At 43.9% G+C, this 20182-nt stretch overlaps 2 protein-coding genes across 2 annotated transcripts; both read right to left on the bottom strand.

Moving 5' to 3' along the window:
• Positions 1–5: 5 nt before the first annotated feature.
• On the bottom strand, positions 6–2419 carry GNG11 (G protein subunit gamma 11). The gene is made up of 2 exons (XM_004582304.3): positions 2038–2419; positions 6–164 (listed from the first exon to the last, which is right to left on the bottom strand). The coding sequence occupies exons 1-2, from the start codon at positions 2131–2133 to the stop codon at positions 39–41; spliced, it is 222 nt and encodes a 73-aa protein (XP_004582361.2). The 5' UTR covers positions 2134–2419; the 3' UTR covers positions 6–38.
• Positions 2420–9226: 6807 nt separating this feature from the next.
• On the bottom strand, positions 9227–13461 carry GNGT1 (G protein subunit gamma transducin 1). Its single transcript, XM_004582303.2, has 2 exons — positions 13366–13461; positions 9227–9466 (listed from the first exon to the last, which is right to left on the bottom strand). Exons 1-2 carry the CDS (start codon positions 13459–13461, stop codon positions 9338–9340), a joined length of 225 nt encoding a protein of 74 aa, XP_004582360.1. The 3' UTR covers positions 9227–9337.
• Positions 13462–20182: the final 6721 nt, after the last annotated feature.

The following is a 20182-nucleotide window of genomic DNA, read 5'->3' as shown; positions in this document are numbered from 1 at the left end:
CGGCCCTTCCACAGAAGAGGCGGTCTCCCCAGAGTTACTCAGGAGATAACGCAGCTGCCTTTTTCTTTGAAAGGATTCTTGTCTTCTGGAATTCCCTTTACCAGCGGGTCTTCTCCGGAACGTTCTTCAATATAGTTCTTTATTTCTTCAGAACACTTAGACACCTTCAATGTGGGAAAACAAAGAAAAAGATAAAAAAGGAAATGAATTAGTTCTTCAAACACTGTCAACACCCTTTAGTGAAATTAACAGAATTGAATATAGTTTTTCTTAAAAAATCACAATATAAAGAAATCTCTGCTGCTCTATTTTTATTCTAGTAGGTATGCAGCCTGTGCACATATATACAACTCACGTTATGTAAGGTCTATTTCTTCCTATTGGTCAGGATCAAAAGTTTGAAAGTCTGCATGTTCAAGTCAGCCCAACCCTTTCTATGCATTGTGCCAATAGGATTTCCTTCCACAGTTAAAATACAGCTATGCTGTGTCATATAGCAACTAAAACATAGTCTGATTTTGAATTTCCACGCTAACCAGCAGGTGCAGTATTAGATAACCTCCAGGTGTTTGGGTATGTGTCACGTTCTGGAATTCACAAAGCATAAAGCAGTGCGGGAATGGTGATCTGGAAGAGCTGGTATTCCAAACGCCCCACTCTGCTCAGCAGGAAGGCCAGCACCATAGCAAAAGGGTTATCTGAGGCCAATATCTGAAACTTATGCAGTCAGTTCAGACCTTCTCTTCCTCGGAGAAAAGACTGAATAGTTTCCTCAGAAAGTCTACCCTTTGAGACAAACTGCAAGAGTGAGGTTTAACAAGAAAACGGGAATGGATGAAGATGTTTTCCTTGGGCACACGCAGCTGTGCCCCAGGCAAGCCCAGAGCTGCAGTGTGTTGGAGAAGTGCAGGTGTCCAGCACTGGCTGCCTGCGGGTGCAGCCTTGAGCTCTGCGGAAGTGAAGTGACTCATCAGGTCCTCTCACTCCCTTCCACTTATGGATAATACTTTTAAAGCCACAGAACTCTCAGGACATCCTTACACAAAATCTAGGTGGATACAGCAGGCATCTGGAAATGAAGGGTTACATTCAGAAAACTGTATACCAAAGGAACACCCATCGTGCAGGAATAACAAGACCCTCACCAGGGACGAATTTGTCAGAACCTGGAATGAGAAGGCCAGCGAGAATATTTATACCATTTCCATTGTTTTCTTTTTTCTTTGTTTAAATTTTCTAGTACTAAATTTAAATGTACATTCAAAGTTCTATTGCTGTGGAGGAAAAAATTAGTTTCTTTAAAAAAAAAACTACCTCAAAGCTTTTTCCTATAACTACAGGTTGTCTATTGGGATTAAGTAAATGCAAATAAGCTAAAAAAAATTATAACTGTCTTCCGGAAGCCCCTATCAGCAGTAAGAAATGGAAGCGAAAATGACAAAACCTCCCCGAGCACCCGCGGGAGCTTCGTGCCTGGGCCGGGCTCTCACAGGAGCACCCACACTTGCACTGGGGCTAAGATTCATCGTCTAAGTGTGCATGATAATTTACTCACACACGACAGTTGTGTCTATACTCGCCTACAAGGTGGTCTTACAAGCCATATTAGGGGATGAAAGCAACAGGTAAAAGCAGAAATTTTAACACTGTGCTCCTAAGCCCCCCGAGGGGGGCCAGAGGACAGGGCTGAAGGCCGCTGGTGCACTCCACAACCAGGTAATGCGGCTCTGCGACGTGGAGGAGTGGGCTGTGAGCACGCCTTCCCCATGCCCTCCGGCCCAGGAACCCAGCTGCCCCACTGTGGCAAGCAGCTGTCTTGAAGTCCCTGTGCCCCAGTGCCTCGGGCTTCCCCCTTCCTCTAACTTTCCCTCCAGTCTTCACTTCCCCAGGCAGTTCCCAGGCGCCTGCCAAAGACAAGTTGGGAGGAAAAACAAAACAAAACAAAAAAACTCTCCTGGGCTTCACAATACCCAACTGCGAGGGGCTAGTTCAGAGGTCAGGAGCAAAACTTTCCCTCTCCACCCCAACCCCGTTTACCTGCTGTCTCTGCAACTTCACTTCTTTGCGTAGCTGCTCCACTTCCATCTTCAGCTTCTCCTTCTCCGGCAAATCCTCGATGTGCAGGGCTGGCATTCTGGTCCCAGTACTGGGCCCCGGGGGCGCTGGGGCCGTGGTGCCACTAGAAGCGCCGCGCACCAGAGCGCGTCCAGAAATAACCGGGGGTCCCCCGCCGCCCGCGAGACGTGACCGCCTCCCGGCGCCCGCCGCTCCCCAGGGCTCGCCCCTCCGGGCCGCCCCGTCACGCCAGGCCCTGCCCGCGCGTCCGGGGCACTTCAAATCCCCGAGGCTCTTGCTGGAGTCCACAGCAGTCCGGGAGGCCTGGCAGAGCGCGCGGCCCCGGCAGGGATGCTGGCCCTGCAGGCGCTGGCTCGGCCCCTCCACGCCACGCCCGCGGCCGCTGGGCTGGGCCCCCGCAGGGCCGGGACGGCACGAGTTTTACTTTTTTTTTTTTTCTCCTCTAAGTCACATCCGGGTTTTGTTTGTGGAGCAAGGAAAAGAGGACACAAACCCGGCAGGAAAGACGGGTCCTCACCCCTGCATGTGTTGAAAGGACTAACGTAGAATCCACGACCTCTCCCCAGCCGCGTGTCCGTGGGTGCAGGTAGAAGGGAAGGGGCGGTCGCGCCCAAGGAGACCACGCGCCCACCGGCCTCTGAGCAGAAAGTGGGTTCACACGTTTTAGGGGTGAAAGGAATGCTGTTGGTATCTCGCAGGGGCGTTTCAGTCCCCATAAGGGAGTTGTGCTTTGTCCAAGGGATGCCTGTACTGACTGGAAGATAAGGGCACGACAGGAAGAAGGAAGCAGAAACCGTAACCTTTCTTAGCAAAGCGTCCCCACGCCGCCAGTACCGGGGTATATGGGTAGCAAAGCAGGTCCTCTCCCTCACTCCAACTGAGCCTCGAGGCCTAACAGTGGACAGGGACGGGCCTTGCACGCAGGCGCTTCCTTAGGGGACCCACACCGGGGCCCACGGCCACAGAGGTCCGCTCAGAACAAAATGGCGGGAGGTGCGTAGCTTTCCACTGATCCTGAGAGACCAGGGGCCGGAACCCTGTTACGGTTCGGTTGGATTTGGACCCTCTCGTGCCTGCTGGCCCGGCTACCTTGCCAGACAGCCTCCTGGTGGCATTCAGGAGGGCTGTCGGTCGCTCCAGGCGGGTGGATAAGGTGGGCTGCGTCCTCCTCAGCCAAAAGGCAAAATGGCCGGCGTGGCCGGGCTGGCCAGCGGGCACACAACCTTATGGGCCTGTGGACATCTGATGCTTTGGATTTACTTTCCAGGGTGTGGACAACGGATTCCCGAGAACTGGATTTTCTCCTTGTGGGGAAATATATTCATTTAGTTGGTGCTTTGGGAAGCCTGTAAAACCGTGTGATGTGAAGAACACAGACGTGTAATGTAAACCTTCCCTTCTACTGTAAACTTGGACTGGTTAGCGGTGCTCCGAAGACCGGAAGAAAAATAGAGCATATGTGTAGGAAGCCTCCAAACAGGATATCTCTCCTTCTCTCAAAAAGACTTTGACCAAGTCGAGCTCAGGAGCAGCTTATTTGAGTTCAGAGTACCTGACTTGGGAGAGTGAGCTGGCTCTGTTCGTAGCCCTCCTCCACCCCCCAAACCCCCTCCCCCTTCTGTTCTTGGAATACTTGCCGCTAGAATGGACAGGGAGCGCCTGGGTTGTGGTCCCAGCTCTGCCACTGGCTGTGACAGCAAAGTCACTGGCATTCTTCGGAATTTGGCTGTTCTCATGTGTAAGGTAAGTGACCCAGAGGGCTGAGTCAGTTCAGGTGGCGCTGCTTGAATTTGAGCGTCTACACAGCACAAGTCATTAACAGAGAAAATGTGCCGGGGCTCGCGTTCTCTTGGAAAGACCCAGATCGCCTCGGCGCGCAGCAGTTAGATCCTCTGCCAAAGTTTCCCTTGTTAAAAAGCACTGAGCCAAGACAAAACCGACATCTGTCTGCACAACACATTCCTTTTTTCTTTCTTTTAATTTTTGATTTCTTAAGTTTAAAGGGTTGATTTAAAATGGCTTAAGTAATTTGGTGACAATAATCCGTTTAACAGCAGCTTAAATTAGTATGTTGGTTAAGGAAATGAAGGTGAGTATATCTTTTCTAATTTCTAAAAATAGAATTATTTTGGCTTGGACATTTCTTCCCTCTGAAATCATCTAGTTACATGATGGGATAAATATTTATAAACCCATATTGGTACTTCAACTTTCTCCACAGTGTTATGAGGCTTAAATTAGACATGAAGTACTTAGGAGGCTACTTTTTAAAACATTTTTATTGTTGCTGGATAATTCACATGTCAGTATCTTGTTAAGTAAATTGATTAAACTAAAATGGTGAAATGCTGTGACCACACAGCATTCTGAAAAATGTTGTATTGTTGCTTGGTTTTAAGTAGTAAAATGACAATGATGCTTTTGGGTTTTAAGATTTATTTATTTGAAAGTTTGAGTTAGAGAGAGAGAGAGGGAGAGAGAGAGAGAGAGAGAGAGAGAGAGAGAGAGAGAGAGATCTTCTATTTTCTCACTCCCCAGATGGTCATCTTGGCCTGGAGTTGGGCCAGACCAAATCAACGGGTCAAGGCCGTCTTGAGGGTACAGAGGCCCATGCACTGGGCCACCCTCTGCTGCTTTGACAAGCACATTAGCAGGGAGTTGGAGCAAAAGTGGAGCAACCGGAACTTGAATGAGCACTCATATGGGATGCCAGCATGGCAGGTGGTTGCTTAATGCACAATACCACAACGTTAACCTCTTGGTGTACGCTTCAATCACTTAATATTTGCCTCAGTTTGTTAAAGCCGTCTCATAACAAGTTTTAGGAACTTAATTATTTCATGTAACTATGCATAAGGTTTCTTTTGTAGATATAATATCACCTGAGAAGAAAATTTATCTGATGTTCCAGTTATCTCAAAAATGAGTTTTAGTACATGATAGCAAAATCAATTCCCCAGGTGGGGATTTGGTTAACAGTTAAGATATTGGTCAGGGTACCTGCATCCCACAGTGTGGTACCCGAGCTCCGTGTGCAGGTGTAGCTCCCCTCTGCCTTCTGCTCCTACAGACGTGGCTCAGTCGCTGGGTTTCTGCCAACCCATTGAGAAACCTGCTTAGATGGAGTTCTTAGTTCCTGGCTTTAGCCTGGTCCGGGACCAGCCATTGTGGGCGTCTGGGTAATGAAGCTGTGTGATGGAGCGCCTCTGTCTCTCTGCCCCCACCTGTGCCTACACATCTCAAAGAAAAAAAGGCAACATTTCTCTCTTTATGAGTTTCTTAGAAAACATTAATTGTGTGATTGTCCACTTGCATTAGTTATTTTCATTATGCTAACTCATTCTTCTGGGGATTTAGCAAGTTGGTCATTAGCTTTGTTTGGAAATCTGGCTTCTGGCTATAATGAAGTCAGTCCAGATTAAAATGACAGCTTTGTTTCTTCTTGCCAAAGGTTGAGCTCAAAAATGCAGGCAGATACTTCCAATGTACCAACAGTTGAAATGATATAGCATCTCTAATAACTCGTTGTCACGCATGAGGCCAGGAAGTTTTGGTGAAGAGCGGAGTGCTAAGGTTGTGTAGGCAGCGCCTCATTTCCGTTGACTTTGGCTGTGAAAGAACACCTGCTGAACATGTCAGAGTTAATGTCTGTTCTGCTCTGTGGCCTGTAGGGCAGCCATGGTTTCGTTTCCTTCTTCTTATACCATCTTTCTCTACTTCCTTTCTGTGATTCCTCTCTGATTCAAACCTCTGCTGGTATTCTTTTTTTAAGATTTGTTTATTTTTATTGGAAAGTCAGATATACAGAAAGGAGGAGAGACAGAGAAGATATTCCATCTGCTGATTCACTCCCCAAGTGGCCTCAACAGCCGTGGCTGAATCAATCCAAAGCCAGGAGCCGAGAGCTCCCTCCGGGTCTCCCACGTGGATGCAGGGCACCAAGGCTTTGGGCCGTTCTCCACTGCTTTCTGAGGCCACAAGCAGGGAGCTGGATTGGAAGTGGGGCCACCAAGATTAGAACGGGTACCCATATGGGATCCCAGGTGTGCAAGGCAAGGGCTTTAGCTGCTAGGCTACCGTGCTGGGCCCAGTATTCTGTTGTTTTTTTTTAACAACAAAAATTTTATCCTATTTTTATTACTGATTTGATCATTAAGTCACAAGAATTCTAGATTATCTGACATAAGCATTTCATAAATTTTGTCCTTGCTTGCTTTTATTTGAATTCAACATTTATAAAGCCAATTAAATTTTTTTTTTTTAGGTCCCGGCGGCGTGGCTTAGCGGCTAGAGTCCTCGCCTTGAAAGCCCCGGGATCCCATATGGGCGCCGGTTCTAATCCCGGCAGCTCCACTTCCCATCCAGCTCCCTGCTTGTGGCCTGGGAAAGCAGTTGAGGACGGCCCAATGCATTGGGACCCTGCACCCGCGTGGGAGACCCAGAAGAGGTTCCTGGTCCTGGCATCGAATTGGCGCGTACCGGCCCGTTGCGGCTCACTTGGGGAGTGAATCATCGGACGGAAGATCTTCCTCTCTGTCTCTCCTCCTCTCTGTATATCTGATTTTTATTGTTATTGGGTGCGGGATTAGAACCGGCGCCCATATGGGATCCCGGGGCTTTCAAGGCGAGGACTTTAGCCGCTAAGCCACGCCGCCGGCCCAAGCCAATTAAATTATAGCCAGTTGGTATGGCAGTTTTAAAGATGAACAAAGTTTCTGGCTTGGGATATTTACAGTAGAGCACTGAAATCAAGACAACTACACAAACCATAACCAGAGAAACAAATAGCATTGGGGGGGGGGGGGTGGTATTTTAGTTTGGGAATGCTGAATCCTGTGTCAGAGTGTGTGGGTTCAAGCCCCAGCTCCACTGCTGATTCCAGCTTCCTGCTAAAGTGCACCCTGGGAGGTGCCAGGTGATGGCTCAAGTTTTAGGGTCCATGCCACTCACTTTGGGAAGCGCTATTCAATACACAGCTCTGACTTCAGCCTGGAGCATTCGGGGAGTGAGCCAGTGGATGGGAGAGCCCTTTGTCTGTTTCTACCTCTCAAAATGAAAAAAATAAATTGAAAGTGAAATAAGGTTAGATGTCTTAAGAGATATACAAAATACCCCCGAGCCAGAGCAAGGAAAAAGAACTGCAATGAAATACAGAGGTGCAATGGTGTGAGCAAATCCACGAGGGTGAGAAAATATGACATCAGATAGGATTCCTAGTAGTTGTGCTTGTTGATGACAAGCAGTCTACAGGGTCTGTAATAACGCAGGACATTGATGAAAGTGTCTTGATACCTGTCTTTGATTTAATATGTCCATATTGAGATCCTCTTTTTATGTAGCATAAAAATGGAGGCTCATAGAGTTGAAGTCATTTTTTCAAAGGTTTCCATTGGAAAGTGCAAGAACCGGGATTGTAATTAAGACTTGTCTGGCTCTAAAATCTGTCTCCACTTATAAGGAAAAGCTAAGGATATGGTCAGGATTATATTCTACATGCTACTGAATGCCACAATAAAGACTTTGTATTTATTTTAATCAGATACATGGAATTCATTAAATAAACGCTAGCGTGCACATGGAAAATCCCTAGAGACAGACCATAATTAAGTGAATTAACAGAATAAATAGTATGCGTGATTCTGATGGGTGCCTTGGAGGGAAACAGAATGAATAAAAGAGTCAGGAAACCCTGGAGGAGTAGATGGGGAGGGATTTTGTAATTTGCCATAGTAGGAAATGATTTTCTGCTGAGGAAAGAGAGAATAGATTCTATGGTTTAACACAAATTCCTGTATTATCCAAAACGTATGAGATGAGAACGTGTGGGAGGCGGGGCTGCCATGAAGCCAGACAGTGTTTGAATCAGAAATTTTCTAATTCGTATCCCTAAGCCCTCATTCTCATCATTTCAAGCTGAAGGAATTGGACAAGAGATACAAGATAACAGTGGAACACACACTGATCAGAGTGGAAGGGTACTGGGAGTGGAACCAAGTGTAGGGGGACCCTCACACTACTCCCTTCCAGACTAAATAATGGATGGTTTATTCTCTGGCTTTTTCCAAGGGACGACTATCAGTGAGCATTTCCGAGAAGTTCTAAACTTTTACCAAGTAAGATGACAACAAGGAGACATTGGCAATCAAAACAGTTTTTGATCCATAATAGACCCATTCACCTGTTGTTACAGTAGCAGGTTACAAGTTATTGCCTAACCATTGGCACTGAGATGGTGCTATTTGGCTTCAGTAAGATGCCTGCAGGAGCCTAGCTGGGCAGTGAGGTGGAAGGTTGCTGGTGAGTTTCCTCCTGTTGGCCATCACTCTGCCATGAAAAAGATTGTGCTACAAAGTATCTACATGGGAATGGGTGGAAGAGCATGTGTCTTAAAAGATCCTGGAAACTCCCTCTGGTACCTTTCCTGATAACAACAGAAGTTAACATTTATTGGGCTTTACTATGTGCTAGGTAATACGCTGTTACAGTTACACCAGTGTATTATTTGACCTCCAAAAAGGAGGATGATAAAACCACTATTATCTTTATTGTACAGTAGGGGAAACAGATTTAGAAAGGATGAAGTGTCTGCCCAAGCTCAGTTAGCCAGTCAAGTGGCAGAACCAGCATTTTCTGCTTCCTGGTTCTGTGCTCATAAGCTTTATTTCAGTGCTGCTTAAATTCACTGGGATGTGTCCACAGAAAGCACCTCACCACAGCTGGTGTCCTGAGAAAACGTCATTAAGAAGTAGAATTGGAGGTTGGAGGGAAAGGGAAACCATCAAAAACCAAACCTCTGCACACACATATCTTGTCAAGATAGATTTTCAGCATGTCAAATGGATAGTCTTGCAGGGGAAAGACTGGGAAAAAAAATAGGCGCCTAAGCTGTAAGATGCTGAGTGGAATACTGGGAGTGCTGAAAGAACATGGGCTCTGTAGGATGACCCTCACATTCCACTCCGGAAGAGGTAATAGAGTATTTTTATCTGTTTTAAAAGGACAACAACAAACTCAGTAAAACCTAAATTTACTTACAAGCATACTGATTATTTTTAAAAGCAGGATCCATCAATATCTAGTCAATTATACATAAAGCCTTGTGCTGAGTACTTTTAAAAAGACATAGATGTATGTATTATCACCTCCAAGTTTCATGAAAAGCTTATTTTTATAAATTTAAAAATACATGTACCTGCTCAATAGTTTTATTACATAGAGGAAACTTTACATAGTCATTAAAATTGAAGATTTTTTTTTTCTCTTAGGAAATAACGCAGCCTCCTTTGAGCTCCTTGAAGGGATTTTTGTCCTCGGGGACACCTTTGACTAGCGGGTCCTCCCCGGATCTTTCTTCAACATAGTCTCTTACTTCTTCACAGCATTTAGATACCTGGAGAAGGAGAGGGAGATGACTCATTTGGTATCCAACAGAAAGCTGCAGCTCCCAAGAATTCACTTTTTACAATCCATTTTTATTCTGTGTCTTTGTACCATCATTCTCTCTGCTTTCTGTCACTGCACTTGGGCTTCCTGGGCTAGACCCAAAGGCTGCTCACTCCCCTGACCTCCTGCCCACACTCAGCACACACATGCACCTAGTGCTCAAGGTGCATGGCCTCTGGCATCTTCCAGTCAGAGTCCAAGGATTGGAACTCAGCTAGCAACACAAGTCATGAATGTCTCCAGGCCATTATTGATCCAATCATGTGTCCTCATTCCAAAAGTGTGACACATGTGAAGGTCAAAGGAAATGAGTCATTACTGATTTTCAGGTTTATTGCCACTGTGGGATGCCTAAAAGTAAACACGTGACCCTTCACACAGGACTCCTCTACAGGAGTGAGTTTTCATGGGTCAAAGACCCTTGGGTGAGTTTTCCACTGTCTCCTTCCCTGCATCCAGAACAGAGCCGGCCTTTGGCTGGTGCTCTGAATTTCAGCTTAACTGAATTAGTTGGATTCCCCTGAAATCTGCTTATATAGTACTTCATACTCTTTCTAGAGATTGGCAAGGCCAATTAATTCATAAATATAAATGTGTGTGTGTACACTTGCCTATGCCACCAAGAGAAACAAATTTTTCATACTCTGTATACTTCAGTGTGTTTTGTTGTCAATTAAGGTATGTTTCATGACAGTAATCTAAAACCAGTTCAATTTGGGCAATACAGTAAATGGCCACCCATTCCATGAGTTGCTTAACCAAGATATTGTTTGTTCTCAAAGAAAGTCTCTGTGGTATTTCTATACGCAAATTCCCAGCCACGTTACAAGTAAGACTGAAGATTGCTTTACAACCCTGAAAACTCATCCTGTACCCATTAGAACAAATTGTTTCCAATTTGGGGCCAGCAGAGTCAAGTGTCTTCTTCCTAGAATGATACTTGCAAATTTATACTTTTGAAATCTGGAGTGATTTAGATTAACCCCCCCAGCTTTCCCACACTCTTTTCTAAATACCAGCTTAAGCCTACCAGATGCCAGGAACCAGAGTTTAAAAATTATTGTCAGTGAAGGATTAGAATCTGAAGATATAGCACACTGATTACTTAGAATTGTGTGCTTCTGTGACATTTCTTGTATATGTGTACTTGAAAATAAGATTGCATGTCACAGTGGAAAGTTAAGGCAGTTCTAAGGTTCTCAAAATAAGAACAGCAATATTGGTTGCATTGAATGCCTAATGAGCAGCTGGCACAAGAAGATTATAACATCGCATGGTAACTTCTTTTAGCTGTCACTACAAAGATTGTTTTTAATCGCTGCATGCTATAAGAAACTGGATGCTAACAGTTTTTCTACTCTGACAATACTAATGTATTGACAATAAAATAGAGAAAGGCTCATGGTTATCAATAATTTTAAAATATTGGTAGTAAAATAATAGTAGAAAGTCCTTGGTGCCTACTGCCATTGTTTACAGAACCGTGTGACTCTTCCCGCATGGATTTCTCCCAGTTGTCCTTTAAACTGGATGCTGATGCTAGCCCCACTTTGAGGAAGCAGACAGAGGTCAGCTGGATAACTTCGGTCGGGGTGGCACACGCAGAAAGTTTGTGGAGCCAGAATTTCTGAGCCTGGCACTTATGTTTCCAGATCTGTCCACTCCCGTCCCTGGCCCTTTGCTAGCCTGTCTCAGAACTAAAGGTGCAGGACCCGAGTTTCCATTACGTATTATATATTCAGCTGACTGTATCTCCCGCAAAGCCGTGTACTGTAATCTAGGAAGTGGAGCCCTTGGGAAGTGAGGTGATTAGGTCATGAACCCTTCCAAATAGGATCAGAATCCTTAATGAGGAAACCCCAGGGAGTTTGCGGGCTCCTGGTACCAGGCAAGGACAAGATGGACAGGCAGCCTGCTCTGAAGGAGGGAGCGGGCCCTCACCAGACCCCGAATCTGCTGCGTGCCCTCATTTGGGATTCCTCAGTTTCCTGAATGATGAGAAATTAGTTTCTTTTGTTTATAAGCCAGCAAGGCAACAGCGTTCTGCCCAAACAGACTGAACAGAGCATGCAGGGCACCTCTGTCTCTCTCTTTCTCTGTGCATGTAGTTTCTGCACTGCGATATTAAGACACTTTTGATTCCCAGAGAAAGGAGATGGATCGATAGGGAAAAGGTACCCCAAAGCCTGAGGGATGGTGATGCAGTGAAGTTTATCACCAACACAAATTCCAAGGTTAATTTACCACAAATGGATAATAAAGGTGGGATCACTCAATTGCTCACAAAGGAATAATCCTGAATACACAAATAAAATGGTGCCTGGTTATTTCTTTCAACTAAAAAAAGAAAAACAGCCCTCCTTTCCTCCAAACGTTTATTTTGCTCCAAAATTATTAAGATAAGGATTTCAGCTTGTTTACTGTGTGTTCCAAGTTTTTGTGCTGGTAATAGATTTAGTTTTATCTTTACAGCAAAACGTAATTTACTTTCATGGAAAGAAGAACAGATAAGTTCGAGACAGTTATAAAAGAAGCTAAAGTCCCAATTTTGATTCCAAGTAGAAGTTTTGAGCCAAGTATGAAGATAATACAAACTCCCTCTTGTACTTGGTGTTGATAAAGTTAGATTTAAAAATATGAAATATGCTGTTATCACTTATGGAGAAGATTTTCTTCTGCAAATTTCCTTAAATGAAGAGATCTAAACTACACGAATACGTTTTCCAAGCTGCAGCTCCTGTTTGTTGGGAGCTTTGTTCCTTTGCCGTTTCCACTCCTCCCAAGTGCCGAGTTGTCCTGACTGTCTCTGAGAGCTATCGGATGGCTTCAGGAGGAGCCACGGAGCTCCTGTGCTTGGGTTCTTCATGATGTGAAAGAGAAGAGTTTGCAGAAGAATGGAATGTATTCGTTTATTCTGACCATGAGAGTGCTAAAATATGAGGTCCTGAGTGTACCTTTCTCAGTAACAACAGATTATTATGTGGAAAAAAGAGAAGCTTGAGAATTTAGAAAAAATAAAGGCATAGTGCCTGTAAGCATTGCTACATTTTATGGTATAGCAAAAATACTGTCTCTAATATTCTTCCTAATTTCTATCTCTTGTCTATAATTCCTTCCATTCTTCCCCTTCCTTTTTGTCTTTCTTTCCTTCCTTGCTTTTTCTCTTTCTTTCTCTCTTTTTTTCAAAAATAAGTCTTTAAAAATTAAAACTCTGGTCCAGTGCAGTATCCCAGCAGCTAAAGTACTTGTTTTGCATGCACCTGGATCTCATTTGGGTGCCAGTTCATGTCCTGGCGAACCCGCTTCCCAGCCAGCTCCCTGCCTGCTTGTGGCCTGGGAAAACAGTTGAGGAAGGCCCAAAGCCTTGAGACCCTGCACCCATGTGGGAGACCCAGAAGAGGCTTGGACTCCTGGCTTCAGATCAGCTCAGCTCTGGCCCTTGCAGCCACTTGGGGAGTGACCCAGCAGATGGAAGATCTTCCTCTCTGTCTCTCCTCCTCTCAGTGTATCTGCTTTTCCAATAAAAAAAAAAATAAATATTTTTTAAAAATGTAAAATTCTTCCCAGCTTGCCAGTAATGCAAAACACAGGTCAGGAGCTGAATGGGGCTTCTGGAAACAATGTGGCTAGGCCTTTAGATTTAGAGTCTGAATCAATACAGAATTGCAATTGTTAACATTCAATCTCTAGTGAAGTTTTACTTGTGTAACTTGTTTTTAGCTGTTTTTGCCTTCCCCAGTTCGTAAATAAACAAAGCACAGCTGATACTTTGTGACATAGTACTCCCGCAACATCTTTTTAGCTTAATACAAAAGAAACTCAACTCAAAGGAAAGCAGTCAGTTACCAGCATTCTTTCCAGGGTCACTTCCTTCTTGAGCTGATCCACTTCCATCTTCAACTTGTCCTTCTCTGTCAGGTCTTCAATGTTGATCACTGGCATCTTTTACCTGCCAGAAAGGTACACAGTGAGTGCATGGAACTGAGTTGCTGGAAACCCTGAGTCCATCTTAGCCAGCTGTGCCTCTGGCTCCTCACTTACTAAGCAAACTGTGGCTTTATTTCAAATTTCCTGTAATAATTTCTGATGGGTTGTCTCTGAATAATTGTGTCACTGCACAGTAGTCTTGGCATTTTAAAGCTTCTTCATAATCTCCTTTAATATGATTATGCCAAGTATCTGAATCAGAACACCTGCCACGAGATTGGCAGGAAGGGGTCAGCACGGTCCTGTACGATCTAAAGCGTGTGAGGCTCTTCCTCTCCCTTCCTCTCTCCCACAGGGTAAACTTTGAGGTCATCAACCTCCATCTACAGTTCCAAAGCTGTTCACTTTATAAATTGTACCATTTCACCTAGTTTGAGGTCATTCTGAGGACTGCTCATTAATCTGCTAAATCACTAGAGTGCTTAATCTGGTATTAAAAAAGAAACCCATAAGTCAGTGAAGAATTTAATAAGAGAAAAAATGAAAGTAAAACAAAAAATAGCATAATCCATGAGCTGTAGCAAAAAACAGTAATGACTATCGATCTTGTATTTTGCAAGGAGATTGCCTTATATCAGAGAGAACATGCAATATTTGTCTTTTGGGGATTGACTTATTTCACTGAGCATAATGGTCTGTAGTTGTGACCATTTGGTTGTAAATGGTAGAATTTCATTCTTTTTAATGGCTGAGAAGTAGTCCATGGAGTTGATGTACCACAGTTTCTTTAACCACTCCTCTTGTGACAGGCATCTGGGTTGTTTCCATGTCTTTGCTATTGTAGTTTGTGCTGCTGTAAATATAGGAGTACAGCTCCCTTTCTTATTTGTAAATTTCATTTCCTTTGGAGATATTCCCAAAAGTGGGATAACTGGGTCATACAGCAGGTCAACTTTCAGTTTTCTTAGTACTCTCCATACTGACTTCCACAGTGGTTGTATTAGCCCACACTCCCATCAACAGTGAAGGAGGGTACCTTTCTTCCCACATCCATGCCAGCAGGTGTTAGTAGAGTTTTGAATGTAGGCCAATCTCACTGGAGTTAGGTGGAACCTACAGTAGCATCATTTTCTTCAAGAAGGTTCTTGATTTTCTTTTTCACTTATCCAGCAACCCATTGGTCATGCAGTAGCATGTTATTTAACTTCATGGCATTGTTAATTTCCATTTTCTTACTATTGTTGCTTTTGTTTTGTGGCTTTTCATTTAAGGGGATGTATAGTAACTATGTAATAGGTACTATCATATCCAGATGTGAAGATATAATGTAGTGTGCATCTCTACTTCCAAATCAAAGATGGACTCCCAGTGAAACTGTTAAATATATCTTGACAATAGGATGCTGCATTCCCTGCCATTGTCCATACTCTCAGTGTCACAATACACTTACTAGCAGAATAATGGGCTTACAACTGTTTATGAAGGACTTTACTGCTGTAATAATACAGGGAAAGTCACAGGGAGGGAGGATATTCGGGGAAGGGGTAAAGGAAATCTCAGAGCCTATGGAACTATAAAATAGTTTTTTGAAAAGTGAAAAATAAAAAAGGAACCGTATAGAAAGTGTCTTTATACTTCAATATAATGAATTGAAATGTGATCAGTTTCAGTGGGAATGTACTGAACAAGCAACCTTTTTGACTACAAATAAAGTAGTGTATTAGTTATACAAGTGCATCCCCAAATAATACCTGGGATTTGTATGTAGCTGTCACGATCAATTGGATATCAACGATAAGCAGATGTGGAAGGTCAGCATGGAAGTGACAAGTACCAATAATGTTCTTTATGCAAGAACTTTCTGCCATCCTTGTAGGCATCTTTCCTCTTTCCATTTTGGAGCCACCTTTCCCATTGCTCAGGCGATCAATTTCAGTGATCCTCCTATGAAATTGGCTTGGAAAATATTTCACTGTAGCCAAATGGTGTCTTAAGTATCATAGGTATAGCTAGAAAGGATATCGTGGGTACCAGGTATAAAGGTGACTTTTTAGAGGCTCATCTTAAAGGATACTGTGTGTGTATGATTTGATTCTCTTGACACCAAGCATGGTAATATGTTGTCCTGCCTGTCTGTCTAAACCTTCTGAACAGGTTGGCTTCTCCAATGGGAGCCCAAGTACCATCTGATCATCCCTAAGAGATTTCTTCCCCAAGCTGGCCCCAAGCTGTATAATGAATTGCTGGCTGCTCTGGGGTCTAAACAGCCTCATCTCTTGCTTCTATGCTAAACTCTTGTTGCAGATGAGAAGTATTCAGAATCCCTGAGGTTCAAGATCACCCTAGCCTTCTACCACCCCATTTCTGATCAGCTTTTCCTCCTGCCCATCCTGCTTTTCTCCTTCTAGGTTTCAATCCAACAGCTTGCCTTTGATACATCAGGTTCTGCTTCTAGAAAACTTGGCCTCAGCTAAAGGGAATCATTCGGGCACTTCCAGAAAAGGACAGAACCTTCATAACTTTTTGGTGCTCATCGTTGCCTTTGTTGTCTGTGTTCTTTGGCACATGAAGGAGAATTGGGAACTCTTGATAAAGGCGCTCACTCGGCCTCTGGCAGAAGCGGCTACGCTACCTATAGTAGAAAAAAAGGGCAAGTCAGCCAACTTCACTCTGTTAACAAACGATTATTCTAAAATGTGATGGTTCACTGTGTTTAATAGCGTTTAACATAAAATATTTCATGGAAAGGAGGTATGTTCTTAGGAAATTCAAGAGTGTTTATTTTGATGCCATAGGTCTTACATGAAAAAAAAAAGTCCAGAGGTCAGGGATCGAAGTTTTCAACTCTTTCAAGGAACACAGAAAAGGACTGCAGACACAGTGTATGTGGATTCCAAATGGTCAGAGTTGTGTTGAAGCCAAGGGCTAACAGAATCCCAACATAACATCATCTATCCAGGTAGCCTCGTCAAATAATGGAAAGTCCTAGAAGGTTCAGAGTCAGTAACAAATGACCCCAAATTCTCCCTTTGCTCTTCATATTCTAAGTTTTCAGATTGGGCCATTTCCTTGGAAAGGCCTGAAGGAGCCTAGAGCAGACAGGGCCCTGTTAAACCAACTCTCTCCTCTCCACTGTCAGTCAAGATAAGGAGGAGAGTAGGGACCCACTGCCCCTCTAGCTAAGAGAGCTACTAACTAATCCAAGATAAAACACAGCCTGGCTTAGGAGTGTGTTTGCCCTTTTACCTCCTTTGCTGTCACCAAAGGATCTAAGTTCAAAAAAGCAAAGCAGAGAGACAAGAGGCAGCATCTCTGGGTTGCTCGCGGGTCTGCAGCGTGTTCTCCATGAGAGGAATTCTGCCCCCTAGGGGATCGTCTGAAAAAAATGGCAACTTTTTTTTTTTTTTTAAATGATGATTACGTGGTTGACCAGGATGGGAAGGATTGAGGGATAGGGAAAAGTGGATGAAATCATTGTTTCCAAATTCTCTGTTTCTTCTTGTCTCTGGAGGAAGGGGCGAGATGGAGGGGGAAGCCACACCTAGCTTTCCAAATGTCCCAGTACCCAGGGATGGGGAACCGCCACCCCAGTATCAACCCAGGGTCCCGATGTAGTGCGTCTTCTGACCAAGTGGTTTGAATAGTTCTGAAATGCTGTCAGTTTTGCCAGTCCAGGAGTGAGGCAATCCTCCCGATGCCCATTGACTCATAGTCAAACTCAAGTCTCCATTCACCCAGAGTTTTACTGTCATCATTTGCAACTTTTAAATAGCAATTTTCCATAGTTTGTGTGGGCGTAAATAAAGAATAGTTCTCACGTTTCTCAGGATCCTGGTACATAAAATGGTCTGTCCCACACCTGAGGTAACTATCAAATACCATCTCAGACAAACGCATAGATGAAACCATGTTTATGGTTATTTAGAATTTCATTTGAGCTGCTTTTCACACATGAGCCTAGCTCATGTTTATTAGATGCAATCAATTCTGCAGTCATGTTTTCTGAAAAGAAATGGAGTCCATACATCATAGTGTTTTACACTCATGCCTCCATGTCACTCACTGCAGCCCTGAGCATGGACTGTGTCTTCTCAGGTCCTGACTGCTGTGCCCATGCACATTTGCTTCTTCTTGATGTTGTTAAATGTTTATTTATTTTGCTTAAAGTTCAGAGAGAGAGAGAGAGCTTCCATCCCCTGTTTCATACCCCAAATGGCCACAACAGCTAGAGTTGGTCCAGAGCTTCTTGTGGGTCTCGCACAAGGTTGAGGGACCCAAACCCTTCCCGGTCCATTAAACAAGAGCTGCATTGGAAGTGTATCATCCAGGACCTGAATTGGCACCCATATGAAATGCCGGTGTTGCAGGCAGAGAACTAGTGTTCTCTGCTGGCACCCATGATTCGTGGTTATTCTTTACACAAAATCATCTGACCTCTTCATTATGTGTAGCCATGTTGATTTTCATATTGAAACCCACCTTCATTTTTTATTACTTGCTGCTTTTTAAATTATGTAAATACAATCCAAATACCATACAAATATTAGTGGTTTTACAAGAGTCATTTGAAACAGTTCAAGTGCAGTGGGACTTTGAGTGAGATGGGATTTGTGGTCACAGACCCCAAGTGGAGAGGCAGGAAATGCACATTGCTTTGGCTTCTGTTTGTCCGAAATATCTGACTGAGTTTTTATCAGCCAGATATGGCCGGCAAGAGGGTATTTGCTTAAAGGCTTGTGAAGGAAGCGACTGTTCTCTGAGAAGTGGAGTGATGTTCCATGGGATAGTTGATGAGACAGTTTTTCTAAAGCATGAAATGTTTAATGTTTTTATCTCAATACATTGAAGATTCTCAAAAAAAAAATAAAGTTCATATCAACAAAGTATAGAAAAGAAAGCCGTATGTGTTGCTTGCTGTGCCAATCATGGACAAAGCCTGGAAACTTCTTTAACTGTACTGCAAGTTTGTGGATTTTTGAAGCACTTTGTGGGGAGAGGAGTATACAGAGCAGTTGAAGTATTTCATGATGTTTTTCAGTTGGCTAATTTGTTTTAGAATTGAAATAAGCTAGTACTGGAGCAGGCAGTTAGCTCGATGTTAAGATGTTAAGATGTTAAAATTCCAGTTAAGATGACTGTATCCCATAGTCTGGCACCTAGGTCTCATAGCTAACTACAGTTCCTATTAGTGAGGTGCCTGGGAGGTAGCAGTGATGGCATGGGGCACTAGGCTCCTGCCACACACGCAGGAAACTTGGCTCAAGTTCATGGCTCCCAGCCTCAGTTCTCCTGAGTGTCTGGGGAATGAACCAATGGATGGGAGTTTCCTCTCTTTTCCTCGCAAATAACAAGATAAAACAGCCAGGCTGCCTACTTGCTGTTTCTTTTTATACAGATTGCACAAAGTGTGTTTTGAGGTAGGAATACCCGGGACGCTTATGAGACCATGCTGTCCAGGTCTCAGGCTTGGCGCACTGGGTCACAGTGGGACTCTGAGCATCATTTTCTTACAGCACTTGCAGACAAGCATCAGGATCAACCACATCAACTGAAAGTAAAACTTTAAAAACAGAACAGTCACAACACTGACTGTTATACACATGATCAGTGATTCTGTATTGTCACCAGGAGTGGCTGAGCTGTAGGGCAGTGTAATCCAGTTGGGGTTAGAGGTAGTGCCAGTGGGACCAGTCTCGGCTGCTGCAAAGGAGGCCAGGCAGAGAGGGACAGGAAGTCATCCTTTCATTCAGTTGAGGCAAAGCTGAAGGAGGAGGAGGTGTTGCAAAGTTTCCGAGAGGGAAATAGGCAAACGGAAAACATAGTGCTGCTTGAGCTCAGCCACTCCCCATCAGGTGGGAGTGAGGGAGTGAGGGCAGAACGGGAGACAGTGATAGACCACACATCGTGGCGAGTCCACCGGTCTTGCATCAGGGAGATCAAGACGCAAAAGGCAGACTGACCCTCCTGTGTGACATAACATGCAAACGTTGTCCCACATAAAGCTAGAACGAATGAATATTTGGAAAGCAGATGACACTTCAATAATGAAGGTGTGTTTAGCATGAATTTTGATTGTATTACCAAAATGGAATATTCTTCCGGGTAAATGTATCTTGACATGGAAAGTTCAAGGTCCATGACTTTGGCTAAATATAACCCTGAAAATGGGGCCATCCGTGATTAACTCAATCCTCTAATCTGATCATCAACTCTGGCAGATGTCCTATTTAGAAAACGATGGCCACGTATTTAATTGGTACCTATCAGTTTCCTCTATGAATGAATTACGAAGTTTATATCTGTACTTAAAAGTCTGAGGGGGGTGTCCAGATGCTGACTGCAGGCTATAAGTGTGCAGTGTACAAGCAGAGCATCCCTAATTTTGGAGTTTGAAATCCAAAATGCTCACAAATTCAAAACTTTTGAGGAACAACTTTTCACTGAAAGTGGAAAATTATACAGTGGGTTTTATTCAGCTACTCACAGTTACAATGCAAGTATACACCTCATGTCCTTTATCAAGGAAAGAGATAAAATACATGCAAGTCCACTGAGACATCGTTTACAATTCACTCTAGGCCATGGGTATGTGGTATATGTAAACCATAAGTGAATTTCATATTTGAGCTTGGGCCCCCATCTCCAAGATAGCTCATTAAACTGTGAGAATGTGCCGAAACCTGACACACTTTTGATTCCCAGAATTCAGGATACAGGAGAGTCAGTCTACATAGTG

The sequence above is a fragment of the Ochotona princeps genome, chromosome 20 (assembly GCF_030435755.1).
Source record: "Ochotona princeps isolate mOchPri1 chromosome 20, mOchPri1.hap1, whole genome shotgun sequence".
Lineage (NCBI taxonomy): Eukaryota > Metazoa > Chordata > Mammalia > Lagomorpha > Ochotonidae > Ochotona > Ochotona princeps.
Note: the sequence above shows the minus strand (reverse complement) of the source record. Positions and strands in the feature narration are given on the sequence as shown.

Bases quoted from the DNA above. Each gene is read 5' to 3' on its own strand.
- GNG11 (XM_004582304.3), bottom strand. From the start codon at position 2,133: ATGCCAGCCCTGCACATCGAGGATTTGCCGGAGAAGGAGAAGCTGAAG. The intron at 165-2,037 runs GTAAACGGGGTT...CCCACATTGAAG, and splicing joins TGAAGTTGCAGAGACAGCAG to GTGTCTAAGTGTTCTGAAGA.
- GNGT1 (XM_004582303.2), bottom strand. From the start codon at position 13,461: ATGCCAGTGATCAACATTGAAGACCTGACAGAGAAGGACAAGTTGAAG. The intron at 9,467-13,365 runs GTAACTGACTGC...CTCCTTCTCCAG, and splicing joins TGACCCTGGAAAGAATGCTG to GTATCTAAATGCTGTGAAGA.